The sequence below is a fragment of the Condylostylus longicornis genome, unplaced genomic scaffold (genome assembly GCF_029603195.1).
Source record: "Condylostylus longicornis isolate FDR11 unplaced genomic scaffold, ASM2960319v2 ptg000064l, whole genome shotgun sequence".
Taxonomy (NCBI): Eukaryota; Metazoa; Arthropoda; class Insecta; order Diptera; family Dolichopodidae; genus Condylostylus; species Condylostylus longicornis.
In genome coordinates this window covers 1123033-1148663 of record NW_026578032.1, presented here as the reverse complement: position 1 = coordinate 1148663, position 25631 = coordinate 1123033, and the positions used below count along the sequence as shown (strand labels likewise).

The following is a 25631-nucleotide window of genomic DNA, read 5'->3' as shown; positions in this document are numbered from 1 at the left end:
CATGTAATGTACTTAATTTTACTTCGCAAAGGTGCAAATTACAAAAAGCATCTGGCCAGCCCTTTAAAAAGAAACACAAGTTTTTAACGGAATACTTTTGACGTTAGTCAAAATAAATTTAAGAATGAAAGCTATGAAAGTAGCTATTGTTGAATTTTAAATTTCGAAGTGGTTTTGGCTTTAGTAGTTAAATAATTTTTTTTTGAAGATTTTTCTAAAAATTTTCGAGGTATTTTTTTTAATATCTCTTTTATATTTCGGGTGCAAATAATTTAAAAATGATGAATGAAAATGGAAAAAACCTGGCCGAAAAAGCAATGGACCTGTCTTTAGGTAGGTAATTAGGTTGAATATTTATAGCCTATCAACATGTGTAGTTTGCATGTTTTAAAATAAAAAATTTTTAAATACGTTTATGAATTTTAATGCTTTCAGATGAGTACATAAAACAAAGTAACATTTATGTTTCACCAATGTTAAAACAACCAAAAATTGAATCTAATAATTCTAATAAAACACAAAAAAATAATTTACGAAATGGTGCAAATAAATTTACAGAGAGTGATGAGATAGAAGAAATGGAAGAAGATTTTCTGTGTATTCAAGATGATGATATGTTTTTAGAAAAAAATATTGATTTAAGAGAGAAACTCAATGGAAATTCAACATCAGACAATAATCTTCCTAAAGCTAAATCAGCAAGTTGGCGTTTAATGCACCCTAATGTTACAACCGAGAACCGACCGGCAGGGATGGCACCACTTATTCCTACTGAAATTTTAAATGGATTGGAATTGTACAAATCAAATCAAAGAAAAAATATTGTTCAGGAAAACTTTTACGCAAAGCCTGAATTTTCTTATCAAAATAATCATAAATACTATAATCAAAATGTTTATAAACGTATTTATCAAAATAGAAGACAAAACCATTTAAGCTATAACAATCATTATCGCAATACTTCACAAAATTTTAACAATATGTATCAAAAGAATAATTCAATACCTTACAACAACTATAACAGGCAGCATCCAAATAACAATCAAAACAGGTAAGTAAATTGAAAAATAAAATGTGATTTTCAAAGATAATGTTAAACCATTTAGGAGAAAAAATGAAGGTTGTTAAATATTGTATAAGACAATTTGACCTTTTGAGTTATTTGTTGCGCTAAGCCACCAAATTAAGTTAGGCCAAAGATAGATAGTGTATATCTTACTGTATTGTATAATATCTTGTATTACGTTTTTTCCTTTCTCTTTTTTAATTTTTGCTATTATTTTCTCTTCAAACAGGACATTGAATGGTTTGTCCTGTAATTTTCGGAGGATGATTGATGGAAATTATGCAAAAGAGATAAATGTACAATCGGATGTAACGAAAAATAATACATGTTTCAATGAAAATTTACAAAATGTTCAATCAACGATGTTAAAACCTCAGCATCCACCAATTGTTTACGACCCATCACCAGCAGAACTGTTTTTAAAAAATGGTCTTAATGTTTTAAATAATTTGTCTGGCAACAATGGTATACCACAAATAGCATCAAAGCTTTTAGAAATAATTGGTACTTCTTCGAAACCTGAGCCAAAATATGATATGAAGATTCAAAAGGAAATTCATGCTCTACAAGTATTTTTTTTTTATTTTCCTATTTTGTATATAATATTGCAAGTATTTATTTTAGAATAAGCCTATGATATATCGGTGTCCTGATGGAGAAGTTATTAGTTCAGATGGTCCTGGAATTCGTGACGTACCTGTTAAACCAAGCTCTACAGGCATTACTCTAAATCAAAGATTTGCCTAAATTTACTCACATAAGTTGTAATTTTTTTTTTTTTTTTGCTTGAAGCGAAAAATTGAATTATCGATTTGTAAGGAAATTTTATACTTAAAGTTGTCGAAATTCTAAATTTAAGTTGTTTTTTAATTTAAGCGGATTTTTTTTTTTATTCTTTTTGACAATATTCTGTACATAGTTTATTATAGCGGAAGTCTAATTTAGTTTTTTCAGTGCTTTTTTTTAAATTAAAATTTTATCAAATAACTTTATACCTTAAAATTTTTAATGACCAGATACTTTATCTAAATAAAAGTACATTTTACTGGAATAAACAATAATTGATTAATAAAATAATAAAAAAGATGTTAATTGAATTGAGATGTTAATTGCATTGATTAATAATAGTTTTAGTTGATTAGCAATTTCAATTTGAAAACTTAAAATTTCAATCAAATTAAAGAATCAAATTACAGATTACGAAATTAAGAAGTTATTCTTTAAGCATTTTTCGTCATTTTGTATTTGATTCACTTATTATTAGCTAAAGAAGTGTACGTCTATGTAAATTGGATATTGAATTATGATTTATATCAGTTTGATGCAACTAAAACAATTTAAATTTTTAAAATTTAACGATTGCCGCAACATCTGTTTTATTCAAGAATTTTTTATATCCTAAATAAAACAAATAAAACGATATGTAAGATAAATTAACGATAAAATAAAATTGATTTAAACGTCAGCTGATTGGATACCTGTTTGCCTCTTATAATGTAGTTTATATTTCTCTTTTACGTCTTTTCCGTGTAACTTCAATTAAATTCATAAAATTTATAAATTAATCCTTGTTTACCATTCTTTTTAAAATATGTTACTGAAAAGAAATATTTAAAACTAATAATGTAGCAAAAAAAAAAATTTTTAAATGATATTAAAATTAAATTTTGGCATAAAAAAAGTATCCAAAGATTACGTACATATTTTTGTAAAAACAGAAACTAAAATATAATATGGAGGGTGTAGAATTAAGTTTCGAAGCTTTAATTGGTTCATTTTTGGCCCTTTTATTATTATTTTTTTTCTGTAGAAGTTTATTAATTGAAAATGTTGTTTATATACCAGGAAAAAAACGTCATGGTTGGAAACCAGTTCGAATACTTGAAAGAGTAAGTAAATGACTTTTTAGAGGTTTCTTTAAAATACTATATAAAATTGGTTATTTTTAGGCTTGTTATTGTTCCGTTTGTGAAATGCTATTACCACCATCTACAGGGTTATTTTGTGATTCATGTGGTGTATGTTCCCATCCAAGTTGTACAAAAAAAGCTGACAGTAATTTTAAATGTAAAGAAAAATATTTGAAGAATGAAAAATCAATAATACACTTATGGGTAAAAGGAAATCTTCCATTACATTCTGAATGCTTTGAATGTCATGAAGATATTGAGTCTTCAATTATAAATGGTCTTGTGGGTTATCGATGTTGCTGGTGCCAAAGAACATTCCATAATAACTGTTATAAAAAATTTGATATAAATTCTGAATGTGATTTTGGTGAATTTAAAGATATGATATATCCACCAAATTGTATATTGGCTGCACGAACGAGGGGTGCTATAAAATTACATTTAACTGGCATTAAGCCACCCAACATAGAAAATTGGAAACCTTTAATTGTTATAGCAAATACAAAATCTGGAAGTAATACAGCATCGGATGTTGTCGCTCTTCTTAGAGGAATTTTACATCCGTTACAAGTAATGGAATTAGGTAGACGCGGACCAGCTGATGCATTGCAATGGTAAATATAGTTCCCAAACTAGAAAGAATTTAATATTTGAATAGATGAATAAAGCTATATTTTAGGGCTGCTGTAACAGGGCCAAGAGCTTGTAGAATATTAATAGCTGGAGGCGATGGCACTATTGGATGGGTTCTAAATACAATTTTTTCCTTGGAAATAAAAGTAATTTCAAAAGTTGAAAATATTTTGTTTATTTATATTTATATAAGTAAATACATAATTTGAATATATTAAAGCCAATTCCTGAAGTGGCAATAATACCTCTTGGTACTGGAAACGACTTGTCAAGGGTGTTGGGATGGGGCTCGGAACCGCCAACTGAATTAAATCCAACACAAATTTTAAGAAATGTAAGATTTATGCATAAGAATTAAGCAATTATTCAATCAATATTGTCGATTATTTTTAGATTCGATGTGCAAAATCAGTTAGTTTAGATCGTTTTATCATGGAAGTCGAAGTATTGAAATACAGACTACCAATTCATAAACCTCCAATCAAAACTATTTACATGTATAGCTACTTCAGTATCGGTGTTGATGCTCTTGTTACTTACAATTTTCATAAAACACGAGAGTCAAAATTCTATTTATTAAGTAGCCGAATATTTAACAAGGTAAACTTTATTCAAATAACAATTGATTTTTAATATTTGAGATATAAATATTTTATTTTATTCTTATAGTTAATATATTTTGGTTTTGGTACCCAGCAAATAGTTCAAAGGGACTGTGAAAATATAGAAAAACGTTTTGAACTGTATTTAGACAATAAATTAGTTGAATTACCTGAATTACAATCAATAGTGTTTTTAAATATTGACTCTTGGGGTGCTGGTGTAAAACTATGCGGTAGTTTTATTTTACTATTTTTTTTTTTGAGAAGATCATAAGTAGAATACAGACTTATCAATGTATATTTTTAGAATTAAGTCGAACTGACTGTTCCTTAACTGATTTGAAGAACAGTATATCTGATGGATTGATCGAAGTTTTTGGGATTGTATCTTCATTCCATATTGCTCAACTTCAAGTTGGCATAAGTAAACCAATTCGAATAGGTCAAGCCAAACATATCCGGGTAATATTCAATTTATACAATGTTATCTTAAATGTTATATTTTATAATCAAGCATATAAAAATTACAGATTTTAATGAAACAAACTTGTCCAATGCAAGCTGATGGGGAGCCGTGGATGCAACTACCGTGTGATATTAGAATTCAAGCAAGAGGTCAAGCCAGAATGTTAAAATTTAGAAATATGTAAAAACTTAAACTGATTTTAAAATTTGATAAGGAAGGATTTTTGCTGGGAAATTTTAAAATTTTATTTATATTTTTTTAAAGCATTTACGAAAAAATATTCCAAGTTCGGAATGATATAATTCCTACGCGTATTTTTTGTAAATTTTACTTTGTATATGTATGAAGAAATTTTTTTTCATATTTTTAAATACACTTAATTTTATTTGATACTCAAAGATGGCTATATAAGAAAGGTTTCAACTAATAAATCTTTTGTATGCTTTTGATTATTTATAGCTGCAAAAATTATTAGGAAAATATGCAACAAATATTAAAGTTTGTTCTTAGTAACTCAAAAACTAGTCGATGTAATTCATGTACCTTCTAATATACGTTTTATAATTCAATTTAATACTCAATGTGATATGTTATTTGTATAAAAAATTTTGAAATTTTTAATGTGTATTTAAAATAAAAGCTGGAATTGATATTGTAAAGTTTCTAAATTTTTTTTCGTATATACAGAAACTTGTTAATTTGCGATAAATGATCTTTGTCGGGGAACAAAATTTTTCATTTAGGTTTACGAGTATTTATGTATTCTGTTTAGCCCTTTTAGTTCTAATAAAATCGGAACTCCATAACATAAAAATTAACTTATTAAAAATCACTATGTACAATTAATTCTAACACATTCTACTTTGTATTTGTTAATTTATGTAGCTATAGAAATTAAAATTATGTAGATAGAAAGTCTAATAAACACTGATAACACAAAGATTTTTTTGGTTTACTTTTTTATCCAACCCATGCACAGAAGTGATAAAAAAATATGCTTTTAAAGAATGACTAAATTGCGGTTTATTTTTTTTTCTTATTAACAATGAAACTATTTTATGTACTCTTAAGTATTACGTACATAGCTATTCTTTAAAACAAAAATCCAAACGTACATAGTTTCAAATTGGTATTATTACAATTTATGTGTAGGTATATGTACTGGGTTAATATTCATTCGAAAATTAATTAAAAAATACTCGAAATAAAAAACTTATGAAAAAAATTTAGTGAAAGTAATTTAAAAATGCAAAAGTACATTTTTTCCAATAGATAGGTATATTTTCTCGGTATTTACAGCATCGTCAGTTCCATAATTGCGTTAACGATGTCATTATTATTATTCCGAAGTGCTTTAATTGCTTTAGCTCGGGTTGTATTAGCCTGTGTTATAACCAATTCAATATCCTTTTCATCGACTCCAGTTTCATCAACTTCTTCTTCATCCTCTTCGGCGATTGGTGCAACTGAAGATGTTGTTCCAATAGTGTCTGTAGCACCTGCTGCACTTTCTGGTGCCTTGAATTTTTCTGCAGCGGCAACTTGAGCTTGTTGCGATAAATCTTCAATTTTAGCTTCACCAAAAATAATGTATGTGTCACTATGGGGATTTTTATACACATCTGGGTTATTTATAACAAATAATATATTTTTTGATTTCCGAATAGTAACTCTGTTAACTCCTTGAATTTGTTTCAATCCCAATTTTAGCATAATTTTACGAGCTTTTTTCTCTCCTCTTGATTGTTTGGCTTTTGATACCATATCAATTGGCAAACCGGTAGCACCCCCACCCAACTGTGTGGTTGCAGCCCCTGCATCTTCCAATTCAGGAATAGTATCTTCTGAATCTGTGTCGCTTGCATCATCTTCAATGCGTACTTCAGATTCGGCTGCAGTACTAGGTTTTGCTGCTTCGGCTTGTGTTTCGGTCTTAATTTCTGTTAATTCGGGCATATTTTCTGATTATTTAACACTTATTACTATCTAAAATATAAATTGAAGATATAATCAACAAAAATTTATTATATTCAGAATGTTTATATATTGAATGACAAAAATTTTACAGAGGCATAAATAAAAATATACTGAATTTAACGAAAAACTTCGAACGAAATCACTTTTATTATATAATAAATAATAACTTTTAACTACAATAAGTTCATTTAAACATTAGATTACCTTAAATTTTTAAGATTATAGTTTAAGAAATTTTCACACAGGGCCGATTTTTTGCAAAAGGATAATTTGTTTTTGACGTTTAAAATCTATTCATAAATCATAATTGTCAGTGTCATATTTTATTGTTATAAGAAAAAAGTTTGTATAAAAAACCGCTAGAGTTCGATACTTTACTTTTAGATCACTAATAATCTAAAGAATTTGCAATCAAAATTTACGGTATTTACTGTTCAAAAATAAATGCACCATAAATATTGCGGGGAAGTGTTAAAAAGTTTGGACAATGGACTATAACATAAGAATAAACTTAAAAATAAATACAGTAAAATAATTATTAAACTATGAATATTCTGTATTCGTCAAAACTGTTTAATTGACAATTGCAACTCCACCTATTTTAACACAGCGTAAACACAACATTTTTTTTAGATTGTTGTCAATTATGTCAGACTCATTTTCCTAAATAAAAAAACTTCAAAATTTTGCCGCTTGTTGAGAATAAAATTAGAATATAAAATAAAACACAAAAATAAAAAATATATAAGTAGTTGCATTATTTAAGAATGTTTGAAGTTGAAAGTATTCGAGCTGATCACAAAGATGTTATTCATGATGTAGCTTACGATTATTATGGCAAAAGATTTGCTACATGTTCCAGTGATCAAACTATAAAGGCATGTATCAAGTTTTACTCAGTTTAATAATATACTTATATTATTTTATAAAATCTGGGCAGATATGGGATTTGGATGAAAATGATCATTGGGCAGTTTCTGCGAGTTGGAAAGCACATTCCGGCTCTATATGGAGGGTTTCATGGGCTCATCCGGAATTTGGTCAAGTCATTGCTACCTGTTCTTTTGATAGAACAGCTTCAGTTTGGGAGGAAATTGTGGGAGAAAAAACGACTCCAACAATGAGTCCAGTTAAAAGATGGCAGAGAAGAACAGCTTTGGTTGATTCTAGGACCAGCGTAACAGATGTTAAATTTGCTCCAAAAATTTTAGGTCTTTTATTAGCGACAGCTTCAGCAGATGGAATAATTAGAATATACGAAGCTCCTGATATTATGAATCTTTCTTTATGGCCAGTTCAACATGAAATTGCTTGCAAAGTTCCTCTAAGTTGTTTATCTTGGAATAAGTCAATGTATAGATCACATTCCCCGCTAATTGCAGTGGGCAGCGATGATAAGTCGGCTGACGGTGGCAAAGTATTTATATTTGAATATAGTGAGAGTGCTAGAACGTGGTCTAAAGTGGAAATTATAAATAGTATAACAGATCCAGTTCATGACATTGCATTTGCTCCAAACGTCGGTAGAAGTTATCATATTTTAGCAGTAGCCAGTAAAAATTTGCATATACTAAATATAAAACCAATATCGTAAATTATTCTAAAACATTAGTATCTCTATATAAGTTCTTAAAATATAAAAATTTTAGAGATCCGAATGGCACAAACCGATTAGAAGTGCAGACTGTAGCTCAGTTTAGTGATCATTACTGCCAAGTTTGGAGAGTTTGTTGGAATATATTTGGTACAATGCTAGCCTCCTCTGGGGATGATGGTTGCGTACGAATTTGGAGAAGTAATAAGAAAATAAAGATGTAAAAATATGATTTTGATCAAATTGTGTTTTTTAGTGAATTATATGAAAACATGGAAATGTGCAGGTGTTCTAAAATCTGAAGGATGCCAACCACCTCAAGAAAAAACTAATGTTCAAACTGCTAATAATGCTGGTTCGTCAACTCCACAATACAAATATTATAAACGTGGAAATATTGTTACCAATGCGACACACGTTCCTTGGCATTAGTATAGTTATCTATTTGGGTTTACAAACATGCATTTCCAATAATATTTTATTTGTATAAAGTTCAAACTATAGCAATTTATAATTACAAGTGGAAGCAAGTTTTTATAAAAAAAAATTTATTAACTTAATTGTAGTTATGATTATTAGAACTTAATTGTACACTACTAGCTATTTTTCGATGACATTAACACAAAACACCTTGGAGACAATTTGTCGTCTAAAATTTTTTGATATCTGCTGTTTATGTTCAAGTCTTTCATTTGCGATTGTTCATTGATATAACAAATTCGATCATATAAAATTAGATTTTCACATATTCCCTGAAATAAAGCGCAACCATAATAAAAACATTCAACAAACACAAATATTTTCGAGCTAACCTGCATACTTGTTTGGAGACAAGTCAAAGCCTCTGCTATTTTTCCTCCATTAGGAAATTTTGCTAGCATTTTTTGTACTTGAAGTTCACGTTCTTTTGTCCATTCTAATACGATACCATTGCTTTTTAGTTGAATTTCATAAATTGATTTAATTTTGTTCACATTAATATCAAAATATGAAGTTTTTGTACTTTTATTTTTTTTCTTTGTGATAACTTCATTTTCATTTCTAATTGTTTCCAATATTCCTCTTACAAACATTTCTTCACCATGATTCAAATGCTCTAGATTATCCATCACGCGCCATCTCGATGCGGTTTGTTGGCATGCTAATCGTAGAAATGGTCGATTCAGAAAATTACTGAACTGGAAATTTGCAGCTTGATCCTTAAAGCAGTTACTAAGTGGAAAGTTATTAAATAAAATATTAGCATCCTTGTTAAGGTTGTTCGAAATTGTTAATTTGTGATAGCAACAAGGCATCATTATGAGTTTTCTAATTTGTGGATTTAAAAGAAATATATTTATAGAAACAATAGCCAAATCTGCGCAAGAATGAAGTCCAATAATGCAGATTTTTGGATTTTTTAATTTAGGGAAATTTTCCTCTATACAGTTTTTAATGAATATGTCTGACGACTCTGTTATATAATGATTTTGGAAATATATGTTTCCTATGGCATTTGGGTAATATTCTTTAATTCTTTTTGTCGCAGTTAAAATTCGATCAGGATCCGATTCTAGCCCAAGCACTTTGCTTTCATTATTAAGTCTATACAGGCATTCACTTAAATAACCTAAACCACTTCCAAAATCAACAAAAATGTCAATTTCCCTACAATTATCCAGAATTAAATTTGCGAGTGCTGTTATTTCATGAACTTTCTTCACGTTAACCTTTTTAAAATTTAAACTGTTGTTGATAATTTTTTCCGTGCGAAATTTCTCTATATCTGCTTTTAGTGAACTTATTTTTAATTGGAATTCTTTTAATGAGTTGGGTGGATTGTCCTAAAATTTTTGAATAGGCAATTTGTTCTTACAAAATATTCATTTAATTACTTACGGTATTCAAATTTTCTGGGAAAAAGTTTAAATTGTTCTCTGAAATATTTAAGAAATAATTTATCCATTCCTGTGGAAATTTATTTATGACATCTTCTTTAATAAAACATGTATTCGCTGTTGTATATATCCAAGAATACTTTTCAAGAAATTTTAAAATCTCCAAAAAGTATTCTGTAGAACTAGAGAATCCAGTTGGAAGAGACATTGATCCACAATTAAATTAAACTATAAATAAAGAAACAAAAATTTGAAATAAAAAAAATTTCACCGCACAATCACTTTAAAAAAGCATCATTTGTTTTTACTAAATAATAAAAATAACTTGTATTTTAAATTTAACATTCGTTTTATTGTATTTAGTTATAAAATTCTACTATGAATAGAATTTGTTAATATTAAATTAAAGCTAAAATTTAGTTATTCTGCGTTATTGTCTTCCAATTTCCACTACTTTTAGCAATATCACTATTTTCCGGACCTAATATTGTTTTACCATAATGTTCAGGTTGATTTTTGAAATATTTTTCTATACAATTATTTAATTCATCAACTGTAACATTTAATACTTTCTGTCTGTATTTGCGGAAAATTTCTTCTGATATACCATACAAGAAAAATTCATTTCCACGATTTCCCGGTGCTATTGGTGCATCTAATTGCTGCAATACTCCTAATTTTGATTCAAATAGTGTTTGTTCATTTAGCACACTTGTGTTCTTCTTTAACCAGTTGTAAGTGTTATCAAAGGTATCTAATGTTTTTGTCGAATTTGGATCACGATAACTGAAAAAATTAAAGATACCATCAGAATTCAACTTTGCACCAGAACCATACGCTCCATTTTGTTCTCGTACTACGGGTAACAAATATTTGGCAGAGATATATTTAGCTAATAGTCTTAAAGTTGGGTGATCTCTATGGGTATATGGCACAGTCATAAATGCTTTTGCACAATAATTTACAGGTATATTCATTACAAAATGTTGACAACTTGGCTCTAACAAATTTATTTTGTTTTCTGGCTTTGTTCTTTCTATGTTTGGTAATTGTTGCACGAATTTTTCATATTCTTTAATTAACGTAGGCAAAAAAGTTTCTGTTGTGTTGACAGCTACTCTCATTGTATAAGCATTGAATATTTTGTGACCAAGCTGTGTTATATTGCCCATTATTTGTTCTGGTTTTTGAGTTTCTGTTAATTTTTTCATGTATTCTATATGTTCAACTCCAGCTAGAATTGATTTTAATTTTGCTGAATCTGTAACCAAACCATTGCAACTTTGCATGGCATATAAATGTCCCGATTGTGTAATTCCAACAGAAAGAGATGATAAATAATTGTCTAGAAGCATGCTAAAACGTTGAACATCATTCATATTGAAGTTGCACAAAAGTTCTTGACATAATTCAAACATTTTACTTGCATTGTGATCTAAAGCATGAGTTGTCATTAGAATTCCAAGATCGTAAGTTTTACTATCGTATATATTTTCAGCAAAATGTAATTTAAACCCTATCCCAGACATTGAACTGGTAACAATTTTATCAAATGTTCTGTAATCATATTTTTTTGTTCCCATTTCATTAATCACATCACAGAATAATGGAATTAAATAAATTTCTTCTTTTGTTAAAGGTGCTGAATCAAACAAAACTTTTAAGTACGAAATTTCATTCGTTGGAACCGCGCATATTTGTGTTGGACATTTTTTAACCTTAACAACATTTAAACCTGTTGCTTGCGGAGGTTCTCGTACGTCAGCAATTGATAGACATGGTAAAAGCTCCGTATTTGGTGGAGCTTTTTGACTTTCATCTAGTTTCAATCCATCTTCGTATATACGAATTTTGTCATCTTCTGTTAAATTTTTAACCTTTTCAGCTAAAATAATTTAAAAAATTTTTCGATAATAAATAAAACTGTTACATAATAAAATTATAATATAGATTGATACCTAATAAAGCTTGTTCTGCCTTTTGGAATTTACTTTCGTATTCATCATCAGGAGTCATGGTTAAAGTTAGTTTATGTTTGTTGTTTATGAAATATTGCTCAATTTTCTTTTGCAAATATTTTGGATCGTTTTTCAAGGAATCTCTAAAAAGCTGAATCATATTTGAAACCTTTAGAGAGTCTACAACGTTCCCTTCATGTGACCATAACGGAGTCATGTTAAACAATAATCCTAAACCAAATTGTGGGGTTTGATGTTTTAAAGATAACTCTATATTATGTAAAACACTTTCGATATGATCCTTTTCAAATCCATTTTCGGCAACTTTGTGAATTGTTTCCTTAAAAATTTTTTGAACTCTTGAAAAGTCGTCAACTTTTATGTCTTGTAATCCAACGCTAAATAGGGTGTCTTTCAAGTTCGATTCATACCCAGTTGTTCCATTGTACCCACCAGAAATGTTGGGTTCTATTAACGACTTATAAAAATAGGAGTTGGGACCTCTTATCAATAAATTCGATAAAACTGAAAGTACTAGATTTTCATATATATCCGTAATATCACTCATAAGCATAGCTATTGAAATTTGATTTTGTTTTTCAAATGGCGCCCCCATGTTATCGAAACGGCTATATATATGAACATTTCTTGGTTCAGTCCAACGTGTTTGACTGGGTATTTTGCTGTATGAATTGTCAATTTTGTCATATTTTTGTAAATATTCTCGATCTATATATTCTAACGATGGTTTCAAATCAAAACGACCATACGAATATATTCTTGCATTACTTGGATGGTAGTATTTTTTGTGAAAATCAACTAAATTTTGATGAGTTAACTTCGGAATATCTAATGGATTACCTCCAGAAACAAATCCATATGTATGATCGGGAAGAATACTAAAATATGAAAATATGAAAAATTAAATTTTACTTTACTACAATTGTATCTAAAATAATACTTACCTATTTAGCAGTTGTTCTCCGAATATTGAAGTATTGTCGGAAAAAGCACCTTTCATTTCGTTATAAACTACTCCTTTAATTACATAATCAGATCGTTTATCTTTTAAAATTGAGTGTTCTAATCTCCATCCTTCTTGCAAGAAGTCCAAATATTCTAAATTTGGCTTGAATACAGCGTCGAGATAAATTTTCTGTAGATTTCTATAATCTACTTCATTCATAGAAGAAAACGGGTAAAGTGTATAGTCTGGACCGGTCATAGCGTTCATAAACGTTGCTACTGATCTGTTCAACATTTTGAAAAATGGGTCCCTTACAGGATACTTTTCAGAGCCACATAAGACACTATGTTCTAAAATATGAGGTAATCCAGTAGAATCGAATGGTGTCGTTCGAAAATTAATGGAAAATACATTATTCTGATCATCTCTGTCAATATACCACAGTTCCGTTCCAGTTTTGTTATGTTTAAATGTATAACTTGTTAAAGCAAATTCTGGTACATTTTCTGCTCTTGTACATAAGAAATTACTGTATGTTTCACCTGGCGTAAACTTACTTTCCCCTGTAATAATAGCCGGTGACTCAATAACATTTCGCTGAATGTCTGGCTGTTGGAAATTTGCTGATAAATATCTTCGAGATAAAATCTTCAACTTATTTCTGACTGTTGCAATTCTACGGATCATATTGAATTTTAATTTTATCCTTTACCAATTAATGTTAAGAATAGTTTGCTACAGGACTGTCTATCAATTTCACAAAATTACACAATTATAAAAACTTTGACAACTTAACTACGTTTTTCTGCGAATCAAGTAAAAACTTTTAATTCGAAACGCTCTTAATTCAAACTTATTATATAATAATATATATACATACCTGTTTTTTTATGCAATGATAGTAACAATTCTTATCTAATATTTGAAGGACGTTAAAAAGAGACTTTAATCCATTTGATCTTTCGAAAAAAAAAATCCTTTTATGAGCATTCAGCATGGATTTAGACTATCAAAAATCATATGTATTTATGTCAAAAAAAAATTTTACCGAAGGAGTCGAAGTTCAAAACATTTGTAATCCTAAACAGTCATACTAGTTTCTCCTATAAATAAACCTAAAAGTCATATTTTCATGAAAAAATACTAATATTTACTTCACTCAATAGCCGACTACAATCCCTTGTGTTTGATTTGTATTATTATTGATCAATAACTTTGTTTCGAGCGTCATTGTGGCCTGTACATGTTATATTGTTTGTTAATTTTTATTGTTTTATTAATTTTCAAAAATTACTATACGACAAAATTTAAAAATAAATCTACGATAAAGTATGATTATGTCAAATTTTATTAATTTGCTACAAACTAACTTAGTTATATAGTTGCTTATAACTAACTTATTTTTTGACAACGTCAAAGTATATATTAAAATTACTACGGCATTAATCAAGAAATTGAATAATAATACTTAAAAACAATATTGGAGCTTATTCTTTTCTACTGAGATAACCGGTTTGAAATTTAATACGGTCTTGTGGAGGGACCTTAAATAAAAAAAAATATCTTTTAGAAAAATCTTTTAATTGTTTTTTGTATTGTTGAAAACTACTAGTAAATAGTAATGAAAAAGAAAAGCTAGTGTATACATATTGGAAAAAAATAGATGTATTTATTTTTGGAAAAACTAATACCGGAGGATGCACCTAGTATCAAACAACTTAATAAATTTATGTAAATATTTATCTACAAAATTTGTGTAGAAATAAATTTAATTGAAAATAATATCTTAAAACGTAGAAACATATTCCTTATTTATTTTTAAAGCTCATTAGAGAAATTAGTGGGTATTGGAAAAATCGTTTGCCAACTGTTTGCAAATTAAAATCATGAATTGATCTTTTCCTATTTCATTCACAATACGAAATAACGTTTTCTTTTTGCCTTATTGTGAATAGGAAATTATACAATCGTGAATAGAACACCGAGTTGGGTATCAATTTTCTGACGTTTTTATTTAATTTTCAGAAGTTGATAAACAAATGAAAACAAACGCACTCCACAATCATATATTTTTTAAAATAACAACACAATAAAAATTTATCTCAACATAAAATGAGTACAATGGAAGCTGGAGTTTCTGAAATTTCTATTGATGATGGAGATGAGAAGCATGGTGATACAATAGAAGAGGACAACGATCGCCGAAGAAGTTTGAGAGATACAAGACAAAGGTATTAAAATTCTTATTTAATGCATTTTGTTTAAATGCAGAAATATATGCAGAACTTGTCTATATGTTCTTTGTGACTGGTTTTTAGGGCCGCTGCATCTAAAACAGTACAAAAGCTTCGAGAGGATTTATCATTTTTAGGTGATTTTGATCCAGAAAAGTCACGTCGAAGAAAAATAAAAGTAAAAAGGAAAGTTCCAGCTATTACTAGAAATACAGTATTTGATGATAAAGGTAGATACCGCGATAGTCTTTTTGATGTATGCGACTGTATGAAATACAATTGTCCTGGATGTTTTTGGCCTTGTCCCAGTTGTAGGTCAACAAAGTGTGGTCCTGTATGCAGATGTAACAGAAAATTTGCATATGAATCAATTGATTTTGATGGAAATAATGATGTCATTTCAAATATATACTATTATCCTAAAAAATAAATAACTCAAAAAACCATGTTACTTTATTTATATTTTACATTGTATAAAAATATTACTGGAGCTTTGAATGAAAAAGGGAACAACCTCTTCAAGCACTAAAATATTTAAATAGATTTCATGAAATTGTTTTTTTACTGTTTGTAGTGTTGAAAAATTACCATATCCTACACATAATGAAAAAATTCTACGTTCAAATTAATTTAAGAGACTTCTTTAAACAATCGCAAATTTTATATGGAGATGCAAAGCATGAACAAAGTATTTCAGGAATTTAAGTATTGTTTGTAATAAGAATTAAGATAAAATGAAAATCGAACTATTTTGAGAAATGAAATGAAGAAATGCATATTAATTACATATGTATATTGAAGTAAATTACGTTAATGTGTTCATTTAGAGAATGTGTTCATTGTCAGGTTGGAATTTTTTAATAGAATTTCGTTGAAGATTTTAAGAGTATTTTAAGACTAAAACTTTAAAATTAGTTTATTACTTCAACAAATACTTACATATTCAATAAATACTTAAATATTTTTCAAATTTGAATACAATTCAAGGTATTTTACAGAATAGTTCCTTTCAATTTAATTAACCTATTGTAAGCTAACCAATCAAAAACTTGGATATTTAAAGTATTTATACAATATCTAATATTATTATTTACCGAAGAAATAAATTTAATGATAATTAATTAAAGAAATTTCAATATAATTTTAGTTAGATAAGAAGTATTATGAAATGAAAAGCATTTAAATTTTTTTTTTTTGGTATAACATAGTTTTATTATTTTTTTATAATTATGCAAAGAGTTTTACATAATGGACATAGTTAAGCACAATTAGGCATTAATATTTTTTCTTTTGATTACCTTAAAGCAATTTAATATTTTTTTTTTTCTTTTAGTTATACAAGTATATATAATATAGTAATTACAAATAGTGTAAAATTAAATTATAATTTTTTTTTTTAAAAATTTCTTATTTATAAATACTTTACAATTTTTTTCATTTTTGGAAAATTTTCTACTTAAAATTAAATAATAATTAGATATTTTAAATTTTTAACATCTTTTAATAATTTACTAATTTTTATATTACATGTAATTGTTTATACAACGCATTATTATGTAGATATCTTGGTTTTTTCTTTTGGGAATTTCAATTATGCATAAATGGATTAAATAAATGAATTTTTATTAACTTAATAAAAATGAATAATTTTTGTAAAATTAATATTTTGTGATCTTTAAATTCATAATGTATGCAAATTGGTGATATGCAGACATATTTTTTTCTTTGCCATAAAATTTTAATAAATTTTTAAACTCTATTAATTTTTTTTTTGTTATATAATTCTGGATCTATTCTTAATTTTAATTTAAGTATGAGATTTCTGATTTTGATTTTATTCTATATGAGATTTTCGAATTTCTAATTTATACAATTTTATAATAATGCTGAATTTTCAAAAACAATATTATATTTGAAATGGTTTTTTTGTTTTTTCTGAAAAATGGAGAATTTTTTAGAAATAAATTAAAATTTTTTTTTTTTAATCAACTACATATTTTATGTGAGTAGATAAATTAAAATGAAAGTTATGTTCTAAGAAATTATTAATATTTTTTAAAGGTATTTTTTTTTTATTATCAAAAATAATTTAATTTATAAATACAAATTGTAATAGTTTTCTAATTTAATAATATATTTTTTATTTATTTTTATTTAATTGTTTAAAAATAATATCTGTTTTATGAAATGAAAGGGTTAAAATTAAAAAAAAAAATATTAATTTTAGCTCTTAATTCTTTTTAACATATTTTTCATATTTTTTTTTAATAATATTCTATTAGTTAGAATAATATTATAGTTTTTTAAGACTTTAAATTCTATTTAATATAATTTATTTATTTAAAATTTTTGTAGTTTTTAAATTTTTCTGTATTTTCTATACCCATTCTATGTATATTATATTCTATTTCTTTTATTTTAAAATTTCAATTTACAATTTTTATCAATTTAAAATATTTATTTTTTGTAAATTAAATTATATATTTTAATATTATGTATATATACGAGTAATGTATATTATATAAATGTAGTATTCGAATGTTAACTTCTACTGTGGTGTTTCTGAAGCAAAGATTATTTTGCTTGTAAAATAAAAAAAAAAAAAAAATTTTTTTTTTTCTTTTAATTTTTTCTTTTCACATGAAGACAAATATTTTATTTTTAATTTAAATTCAATAGAAACAATTACATTGAATGAAATAATTTAAAAAAAAAATTAAATATTTTTATTTTTTTTTTTTGTTTTGATTTTATTATGAATGATAATGATATGTTTTATTTTATAAAATAGCGAAATATATTTTAATTAAATTAATTTTAACATTTAATTATAACTATAACCGATTTAATTAATTTTTATGTATTATTTTATAACATATAAAATATTATGTTTTTTAATTAATTATTTTGAGAAAAATAAGCAAAAGTTTGCTGATAACGAAACACCAATGTTGTATATAATTGTTTTGTTTTTTTTTTTTGCATACATACATAGTAACAATAAAAATATATTACAAGACATTTTCATAAACTGCAAAATGCAATACTGCAAAAACATGATGAATATGTAATATATTATTAACTATGAAAACGGTATATATGATTTAACGGACGCTACTCATACTAATTTCGTTACATTATGAAAAATTTTTCAGATTTATGTACAAATTAGGTTAGCAATATTTTCGTTATGAACACAACGTATAGCACAGTTTTCGCTATATGTCACGATATACTGCGTTTATGAAAACACCTATACTTATATAACATGCTTAATAAATTTTTATTAATATAAATAATATTAAAATAATTTATTAATATAAATAGTAATCTAGTATATTGAACTTTTATTTTAGTACAGATTTCTAGAAAAAAAAATTTCAAACACAGGATGTGAAATTATTGCCGGAAAAAAATTTGAAAAATTTTAAGAAAAATTCATATTTACATACACAAAACAGGATTCGTATAAATAAATAAGATAAACTTGTGTACATAATTTATAGTATGTGTTTTAGTAAAATAATTTATAGTATATCAAATACTAATTAAATATATAGTTATACACTGAATGTAACAAATGGAACGCTATTTTTATATGTTTCAACAGTAAAAAACTAACTTATAAACTTAAATATGAAGAATTTTTGACGTAAAGTTTCTATATCAAAATGTGATGTCATCTATACTGGGAGAAAAATGTTCGTCCTCTACCTTCTTACATAGGCTGGTTTACTTGAGTGTAGAGAGGCGTAAATGTGAATAATAAAAGGGAACGCTTATAATGTATTTATTTTAATTTTACTTTGGTATTATTGTATGATTTAAAATATAATTTATATACAGTAGTTTTGTGCTATACCATCGAAAAATAAATTTGAATTGATAAGTTGGCAATAGAAGTTTGAAAGGTAAAAAAAAAAACATACTATTTAATATTATGTAATATATAATATATTTTAATATATAATTTATGTATATAATCTATGTATATATTTAATTTTTTTTCTATTATTTTATATTTTTAAGTAAATAATCCAATGATATTTAAAATAATTTTAAAAAGTTTATTTTTTATTTTTAAATAAATAATTATTATTTTACATAAAATTCCAAAAATAATTTAATTAATATATAAATATATTATATATTTTGTATGTATGTATGTATATTATAATTAAAATATATATATGTATAGTTGCATATGCGTACGTATTTTTGTATACAATTAAAAAATATTTTTTTCTTTACTATTTCTTTTGTTTTTAATTTCATTTTTACAAAATAAATTTTTTGTTACTAAATATTTATTAACAAATTAATATACACTCATAATTTATTTATTTTTTTTTTTTTAGAACTCTTTAAGAGCAATAATAAAGTTTTATTTTATTTATTTTATTAGTTTACTTTATAATATAATTATATTTTTTGATCTTTATTGTATTTATATATAGTTTTTGATAAATTACACATATTCGGAAAATTTTGTAATTTTAGTGTAAAACATTAAGGATTTTTGTCTATAAAATGTGTCACATATACATTTGTGACATCTCTTGGAGGAAATTTGCACGGAAGTCATATTTTTAGTTCTAGTTGGAGGAAAGTTTAAAAATTGAAGAATTGTGGGAGAAATAAAGTTTTATACAACTCTGAATTCTATTTTGATGTTAAATTTGAAATTTCTATAAGAAGAAAAAAATACATGGTGTTTACAATTTTGTCAACAATCGAGTATTTTAATTAATTTAAACAAAAATTGACATATATTCCAAAGAATAGTGAACTAATTCATGATTTGTAGGAAACAAAATATTAAAGAAGGAAGAAATTATAATTTATTTATAAATCAAGAAAAAGAAGAACGGTTTTGGATAACTTAACATATAATTTATAGACAAGCTCTTTATTTGTTTTCATAATATATTTTTATAATATTATGTAAATTACATTATCTGTACAATTATTTATTTTTATATTTAATTATGTAATTTATTTAATAATTTTGATTTTATTTTGTTTTTATAATAATATAAAGTTTTAGAAATTTTCTAATAATTAACTACTAAATTTATACAATAAATTAACTATTATAAATTGTTTGCAATAAATAGACAGATTTTAAAATATTAATCTATATAATATTTTTATATTAATTCTAACATGAATCAGTTTTTATTATAACTATACATTTCTAATTTTAACGTTAATTAAATAATGATTAACAATATTAATTTTATATAGCTAAAAGTATCGTACCACAAGTACCTACTATGAATTACTAATTAATTTATTAGAATTACTAAATTTACTACTTAAAAATTTCAATATATATTAATGACTACATAAATATTTCGTTAAATAAGATGATTTACTAAAAGTTTGATCCCTATTTTTTTTTTTTTTTTGCAATGACATAATCTAATATATTTTCTTTTCTAATTTTTTAAACATTCAGTTTTATATTATATATTGGATATAAATTAGTAAGATTATGTTTTCTTTTTTTTTTTGTTTATTTTAAAATATATATTTTGTATTTTTAAAAGAACTTTTAATTTACCTAAATTTAAAAATTAAAATAAAAGCTAAATTCTAATTCTAATTAGAGTATAGACACATATTGTATTTTTACTCTTTAATTTTCTTTTAATATGTGGAATATTATTTTTGATTTTTATAAGTCTAAGCGCATTTTTTTAAATACTATTCGAAAGAATCAAGGTTATTCCCGAATATTAGCTTTATTATTTTTCTATTGCGGAATGTTTTTGGTATTTAAGTTAAAAGAATAATAAAATTTTTAGAATAAATATTGTAAGAATAAAATTCTGCCGGAATTAGGTGTTAGTTATACAAAAATTTTATTTATTATTAAAAAATTGCAAATTATTCAAAAAAATAAAAAAATTATCAAGTTATAGACCTATAAGGGTTTTCTGATATTGTTTGACAAATTAAAAAAAAAAAAATGCGCTCTTATTTCAATTTTCTCAAATTTTTACACTCCTGTTTTTGAATATGAATAAATTTGTTGAAATATTTGTATTTCGGCATTCGAAAATATTTTTTGGAAAAAAAAAAAAGTAAAGCTCACTTTAAAACAAACTGTGTATGGTAATTTAAATGCAAGAAATTGTACTTATAACATTTTGATTTGGATAACATCCAGTTATGTCACATTTGACAAAAAATGTCAATGCAGAATTTATATTAAACATAAATGCTATATAATAGTATGTTAAATTAAAGAATAAAACTTTTAAAATTTAAAAATTGAATTCAGTTTAATAATTATTAAAACGTAAAGTATTTTCAAAGAACTAATTTCTAGCAACAGCATAAAAGCAACACCAAACCATTATTCAACACTAAGGTTATCATTCCTAAAAAATTTCATAAAGTCAACTTTAAAGAAAACAAAAGATTAATCTTGATAAAAGGGATTAAATTGTAAAATTCATAAATTTATAAATAAAATATTTGTTTCTAATCGAATTTACATCAAGGATGAAAATAAAATAAATGCATAATTTCGAACAAATTAGAAATGCAAACAGGAAAAAAAAAGTAAATCAAAAAATTTTCAATCGAATATTTCTCAAATTAGGAAAAATTCTAGGAATAATAAAAGTGTCTGTATGTATACTCGTAATACAGGATAGCAGAAGTTTTAAGCGATCAGGGAATTAAGGAATCGCAATTAGCAGATTATAAGAGAATAACCCCACACAGACGGCATATAAGAGATTTATTAGTAATATATACCATGATTATCAATAAATTTTCAAGTACATATTATATAATACGGAACACAGATGGTAAATTTTGATAATGGATATGTTTCTCTAATGAATCACATAAAAATATTCTTCAATTTTTAGATAAATCAGAGAATACTCATATAAAAAGGAATAGATTGCATAAAATTAATTTTTAAGAGTACTTATACAATACTAAAATATGACCAAAAAGATGAAAAGATAAGAATCCTAAATCAAGATTATGCCGAATTTTTGTTTTAAGATAAGGAATTATTTTAAAATTGCGCACGATATTTTTTAAGCTGATTTACAAATTTAATCATATTCCAGTCAATATAGATATTAAATAAATTTCGTATGTATTTTAATATTTTCTAGATTTTACTAAATTAATGTTTCTATTTCTATTTTCCTTTTTTTTTTTTTGTTGTCTTTTGTTGTCTGGTTAATATATAATTTTAAAATTGAATTTACTACTAAATACGAATATAATATTATTTTTAAATCGGATATTAAAAATATTCAGCACAGCAAAAATGCAATAATTTTCTGTTTTTTTTTTTTTCGTTTCTACAAAGTTCTACCACATTTTTTTTTTTTTTTTGCGAAGATATATCTCTATATATCTCTATATATATATATATATATATATATATGTACGTACGTAATTGTAATTTTCATATATTTCATAAATTATTTAAGTATATTTAATTTTTTATTTTTTGTTTTTTTTTTGTTTTCTATTTAAATTACTTTTTTAAAGCTTTACCATCATTATTTCATAAATTTTGTACAAGAAAATAATAATAAAAACATTAAATTCTAAATTAGAAAAAAAAAAATTAAATCAAAATTTTTATTTTAAATATTTTTATTTATTTATTTATTTATTTATTGTTTTAATCTAATTTTCATAATAATTTTTAATTTTTTTTTTCGTTTTATAAATATTTTTACAATTAATGAATTATATAAAATTTAAAATAATTAAAATTATATTAGTAAACTCTTAGATAATGCAATTAATTTTATTATTAGAAATTTAGAATAATGTAAACATGTATTTTATATTTAATATATATATAATAAATAAATTAATTATATATAAATGTAAATTAAAAGTAAAATTTATAATATTATTTATTACAAATTAATATAATAAATTAAATATGAAAATTATTCTTAAAAATAAACTTAAAATAAATAAATAATATTATTGAAAAAAATATTATCAAGCTACTCAGAAAATTTTATTAAAAACTGAATAAGTATATTAAAAATTTTTTTGTAATTAAATTAATAAATTAAGAGATTTTATTTAAGAAAACTAAAAAATAAATGATTTTAAATTAGTATTCTAATCATAGAATCTATAATTTTTAAATAACAATTTTTTTTCAATACATTCGAGATATTTATACAATTGATTGCAATTAATATATTATTAATTTTAATTATATTAATAATATTTTTTATTAAATTCAAAATAAAATATTATAAATTTAATTTTATGTAATTATTTAACTCAAATCTCTAAAAATATATAATAATTTTTTATTGATACAAAAATTTTGTAAATTAAAACTGGTTGCATAAAAAATTTAAGTAATTAAATAGGATTTTAGATTATTATAATTTAATTTAAATAGATGATTTTAGAAATCTTTTAAAAAGATATAATACTAAATTGTAATTATTTTAAAAATTTATAAAAATTTTATTAATTATTTTGAAATAATAAAAATATCAAAATATATAATATGTATATTGCAATTTTTCTGTATATATCGAATTATATATAAATGCAAAAAAAAAAAAAAAAATAAATAAATAAAATAAGAAAGCTATTACTATTAATTTAATTACATTAACAAAAATATAGAAAATTATAGATTTTGAATTATAAATATTCAAAAATAGTAATAAAAATGCATTTAAAATAATTTTTTTTTTCTTTTTGTATAATATTGAAAATTTATAGTCTTTTAAAAAAAAAAAATTCAAAATTGTAAAATCAAGATTAATTCATTATTATTTCATATTATTTAAGAGACAATCATAAATAAATAATTAAAGAATTTAATATATTAATATTAATTAAATATTTTAAAATAAAAAAATTATTTGAATAGAATTATTTTAATATAATTATAAAATTCATATTCGATATCTGGCAGTTTATAAAAGAGAATAAACAATAAAGAAAACAAAAATTGAATTCAATTTAAAATAAATAACAAAATAATAAATGAAATATTAATGAAGAATTAAAAAATTATAAAAATAAATAAATAAATTAAAGTAAATAAAATTAAAAAAATAAGAAACAAATTTTATAATAAAATAGGATAATAGGACAATAGTTATCTAGAGCTATTTAATTTTTTTTTTTAAAAAATATCATAATAAAAAAAAAATTAATTCGAGAAATTGCATATATCTAGGTACTAGAAAAAATTTATATTAATTAAATTTCTATTAATTTTAATTTAAAATATAAATAAAATATAATTAAAAATAACAATATTATGTAATTTATTTCTATATTATATAATATTTATTATTTAAAATAATTAATTTTTTTTATTAAATCTAAAACATTTAAATCTTAAATTTAGAATACTATGAATTTTTTTTTTCTATTTTCTTCTAATTTCTTTATTTTTTTTTTTTTGTATTATTTTTAATATTTTTCTTTTAATGTTTTTTTTTCTAATATTATATATAATTTTAGTTTTTTTAAATAAATTTATAATAAATAAGAGATTATACAATTTAATATACATATAATTTTTTTTTTTATAATTATATAATTTATTAAATTAATATGTATATGTATATATATATAAATAAAAATATATTAAGTTTAATATTCAAGTTATTTGGTTCTTGTTTTACATTTTAAGATTTTTATTCAATTTCATTATTATTTAGTAAATACAGAATGTTTTTCTATTTTTTTGTTTTTTAAGGAAAATATAATTTTTTAGGTATATTTATTTATAAAATTTAACATTATTTAATTGACATTATTTAATTAATCAAAATAAATTGATTTTTTTTAAGGGGGGAGGGGAGGCGAATTAAATTTTAATTTTAATTACTTCTAACAAGGAACAACCTGGTTTGTTTTAAATTAAGCACACAAATTAAAATTAGAATATATTCAAATGTATTGTGATTGTTAAGAAAATTATTTAAAATTTTCAGAATTTGCAAGCTATATTTAAATTATGGTTTATAAAGATTATAAATGAATTGTTATTAAAGGAACAATAAGGGTTCTGGTTTCGTTTTTCGTAATAGAAATTTTATAAAGATTTCATTTCGCTTTAATATATTGTTATGCGTAATATTAACAGATTTAATATAAAATCAACAGATTTAATGTATGATTTATACTAATAGGTTTAAATAAAATAAAATAAATACCATAATTAAATTATGGTTAAAAATTTTAATTTAATAAAAAAAATACAATAATGTAAGTGGATATTTTAATATAAAAATTTTAAAATACCTATTGTATTATTAAACAGTTTAACAACAATTGAACTACTTGAATAAGCTTTCATTATCC

General features: G+C 23.9%; 7 protein-coding genes across 7 annotated transcripts; 4 read left to right on the top strand and 3 right to left on the bottom strand.

Moving 5' to 3' along the window:
* The first annotated feature begins 154 nt into the window (after nucleotides 1-154).
* LOC129612218 (putative uncharacterized protein DDB_G0282499) lies at nucleotides 155-2131 on the top strand. The gene is made up of 4 exons (XM_055525744.1): nucleotides 155-333; nucleotides 436-1051; nucleotides 1296-1635; nucleotides 1691-2131. Exons 1-4 carry the CDS (start codon nucleotides 279-281, stop codon nucleotides 1811-1813), a joined length of 1134 nt encoding a protein of 377 aa, XP_055381719.1. The 5' UTR covers nucleotides 155-278; the 3' UTR covers nucleotides 1814-2131.
* A 480-nt stretch (nucleotides 2132-2611) lies between these two features.
* On the top strand, nucleotides 2612-5593 carry LOC129612214 (diacylglycerol kinase epsilon). The gene is made up of 8 exons (XM_055525738.1): nucleotides 2612-2955; nucleotides 3016-3590; nucleotides 3656-3755; nucleotides 3830-3943; nucleotides 4003-4209; nucleotides 4279-4444; nucleotides 4519-4673; nucleotides 4742-5593. The coding sequence occupies exons 1-8, from the start codon at nucleotides 2800-2802 to the stop codon at nucleotides 4859-4861; spliced, it is 1593 nt and encodes a 530-aa protein (XP_055381713.1). The 5' UTR covers nucleotides 2612-2799; the 3' UTR covers nucleotides 4862-5593.
* Nucleotides 5594-5672: 79 nt separating this feature from the next.
* On the bottom strand, nucleotides 5673-6955 carry LOC129612219 (nascent polypeptide-associated complex subunit alpha). The gene is made up of 2 exons (XM_055525745.1): nucleotides 6859-6955; nucleotides 5673-6663 (listed from the first exon to the last, which is right to left on the bottom strand). Exon 2 carries the CDS (start codon nucleotides 6631-6633, stop codon nucleotides 5971-5973), a length of 663 nt encoding a protein of 220 aa, XP_055381720.1. The 5' UTR covers nucleotides 6634-6663; nucleotides 6859-6955; the 3' UTR covers nucleotides 5673-5970.
* A 349-nt stretch (nucleotides 6956-7304) lies between these two features.
* Nucleotides 7305-8802, top strand: LOC129612240 (nucleoporin seh1). Its single transcript, XM_055525780.1, has 4 exons — nucleotides 7305-7532; nucleotides 7595-8244; nucleotides 8304-8449; nucleotides 8505-8802. Exons 1-4 carry the CDS (start codon nucleotides 7422-7424, stop codon nucleotides 8678-8680), a joined length of 1083 nt encoding a protein of 360 aa, XP_055381755.1. The 5' UTR covers nucleotides 7305-7421; the 3' UTR covers nucleotides 8681-8802.
* On the bottom strand, nucleotides 8731-10467 carry LOC129612238 (methyltransferase-like protein 25B). The gene is made up of 3 exons (XM_055525779.1): nucleotides 10127-10467; nucleotides 9061-10071; nucleotides 8731-9000 (listed from the first exon to the last, which is right to left on the bottom strand). Exons 1-3 carry the CDS (start codon nucleotides 10331-10333, stop codon nucleotides 8845-8847), a joined length of 1374 nt encoding a protein of 457 aa, XP_055381754.1. The 5' UTR covers nucleotides 10334-10467; the 3' UTR covers nucleotides 8731-8844.
* LOC129612237 (presequence protease, mitochondrial) lies at nucleotides 10434-14130 on the bottom strand. The gene is made up of 4 exons (XM_055525778.1): nucleotides 13931-14130; nucleotides 13049-13855; nucleotides 12084-12982; nucleotides 10434-12010 (listed from the first exon to the last, which is right to left on the bottom strand). Exons 2-4 carry the CDS (start codon nucleotides 13735-13737, stop codon nucleotides 10542-10544), a joined length of 3057 nt encoding a protein of 1018 aa, XP_055381753.1. The 5' UTR covers nucleotides 13738-13855; nucleotides 13931-14130; the 3' UTR covers nucleotides 10434-10541.
* Nucleotides 14131-15060: 930 nt separating this feature from the next.
* On the top strand, nucleotides 15061-16263 carry LOC129612279 (ARL14 effector protein). The gene is made up of 2 exons (XM_055525834.1): nucleotides 15061-15281; nucleotides 15369-16263. Exons 1-2 carry the CDS (start codon nucleotides 15163-15165, stop codon nucleotides 15712-15714), a joined length of 465 nt encoding a protein of 154 aa, XP_055381809.1. The 5' UTR covers nucleotides 15061-15162; the 3' UTR covers nucleotides 15715-16263.
* Nucleotides 16264-25631: the final 9368 nt, after the last annotated feature.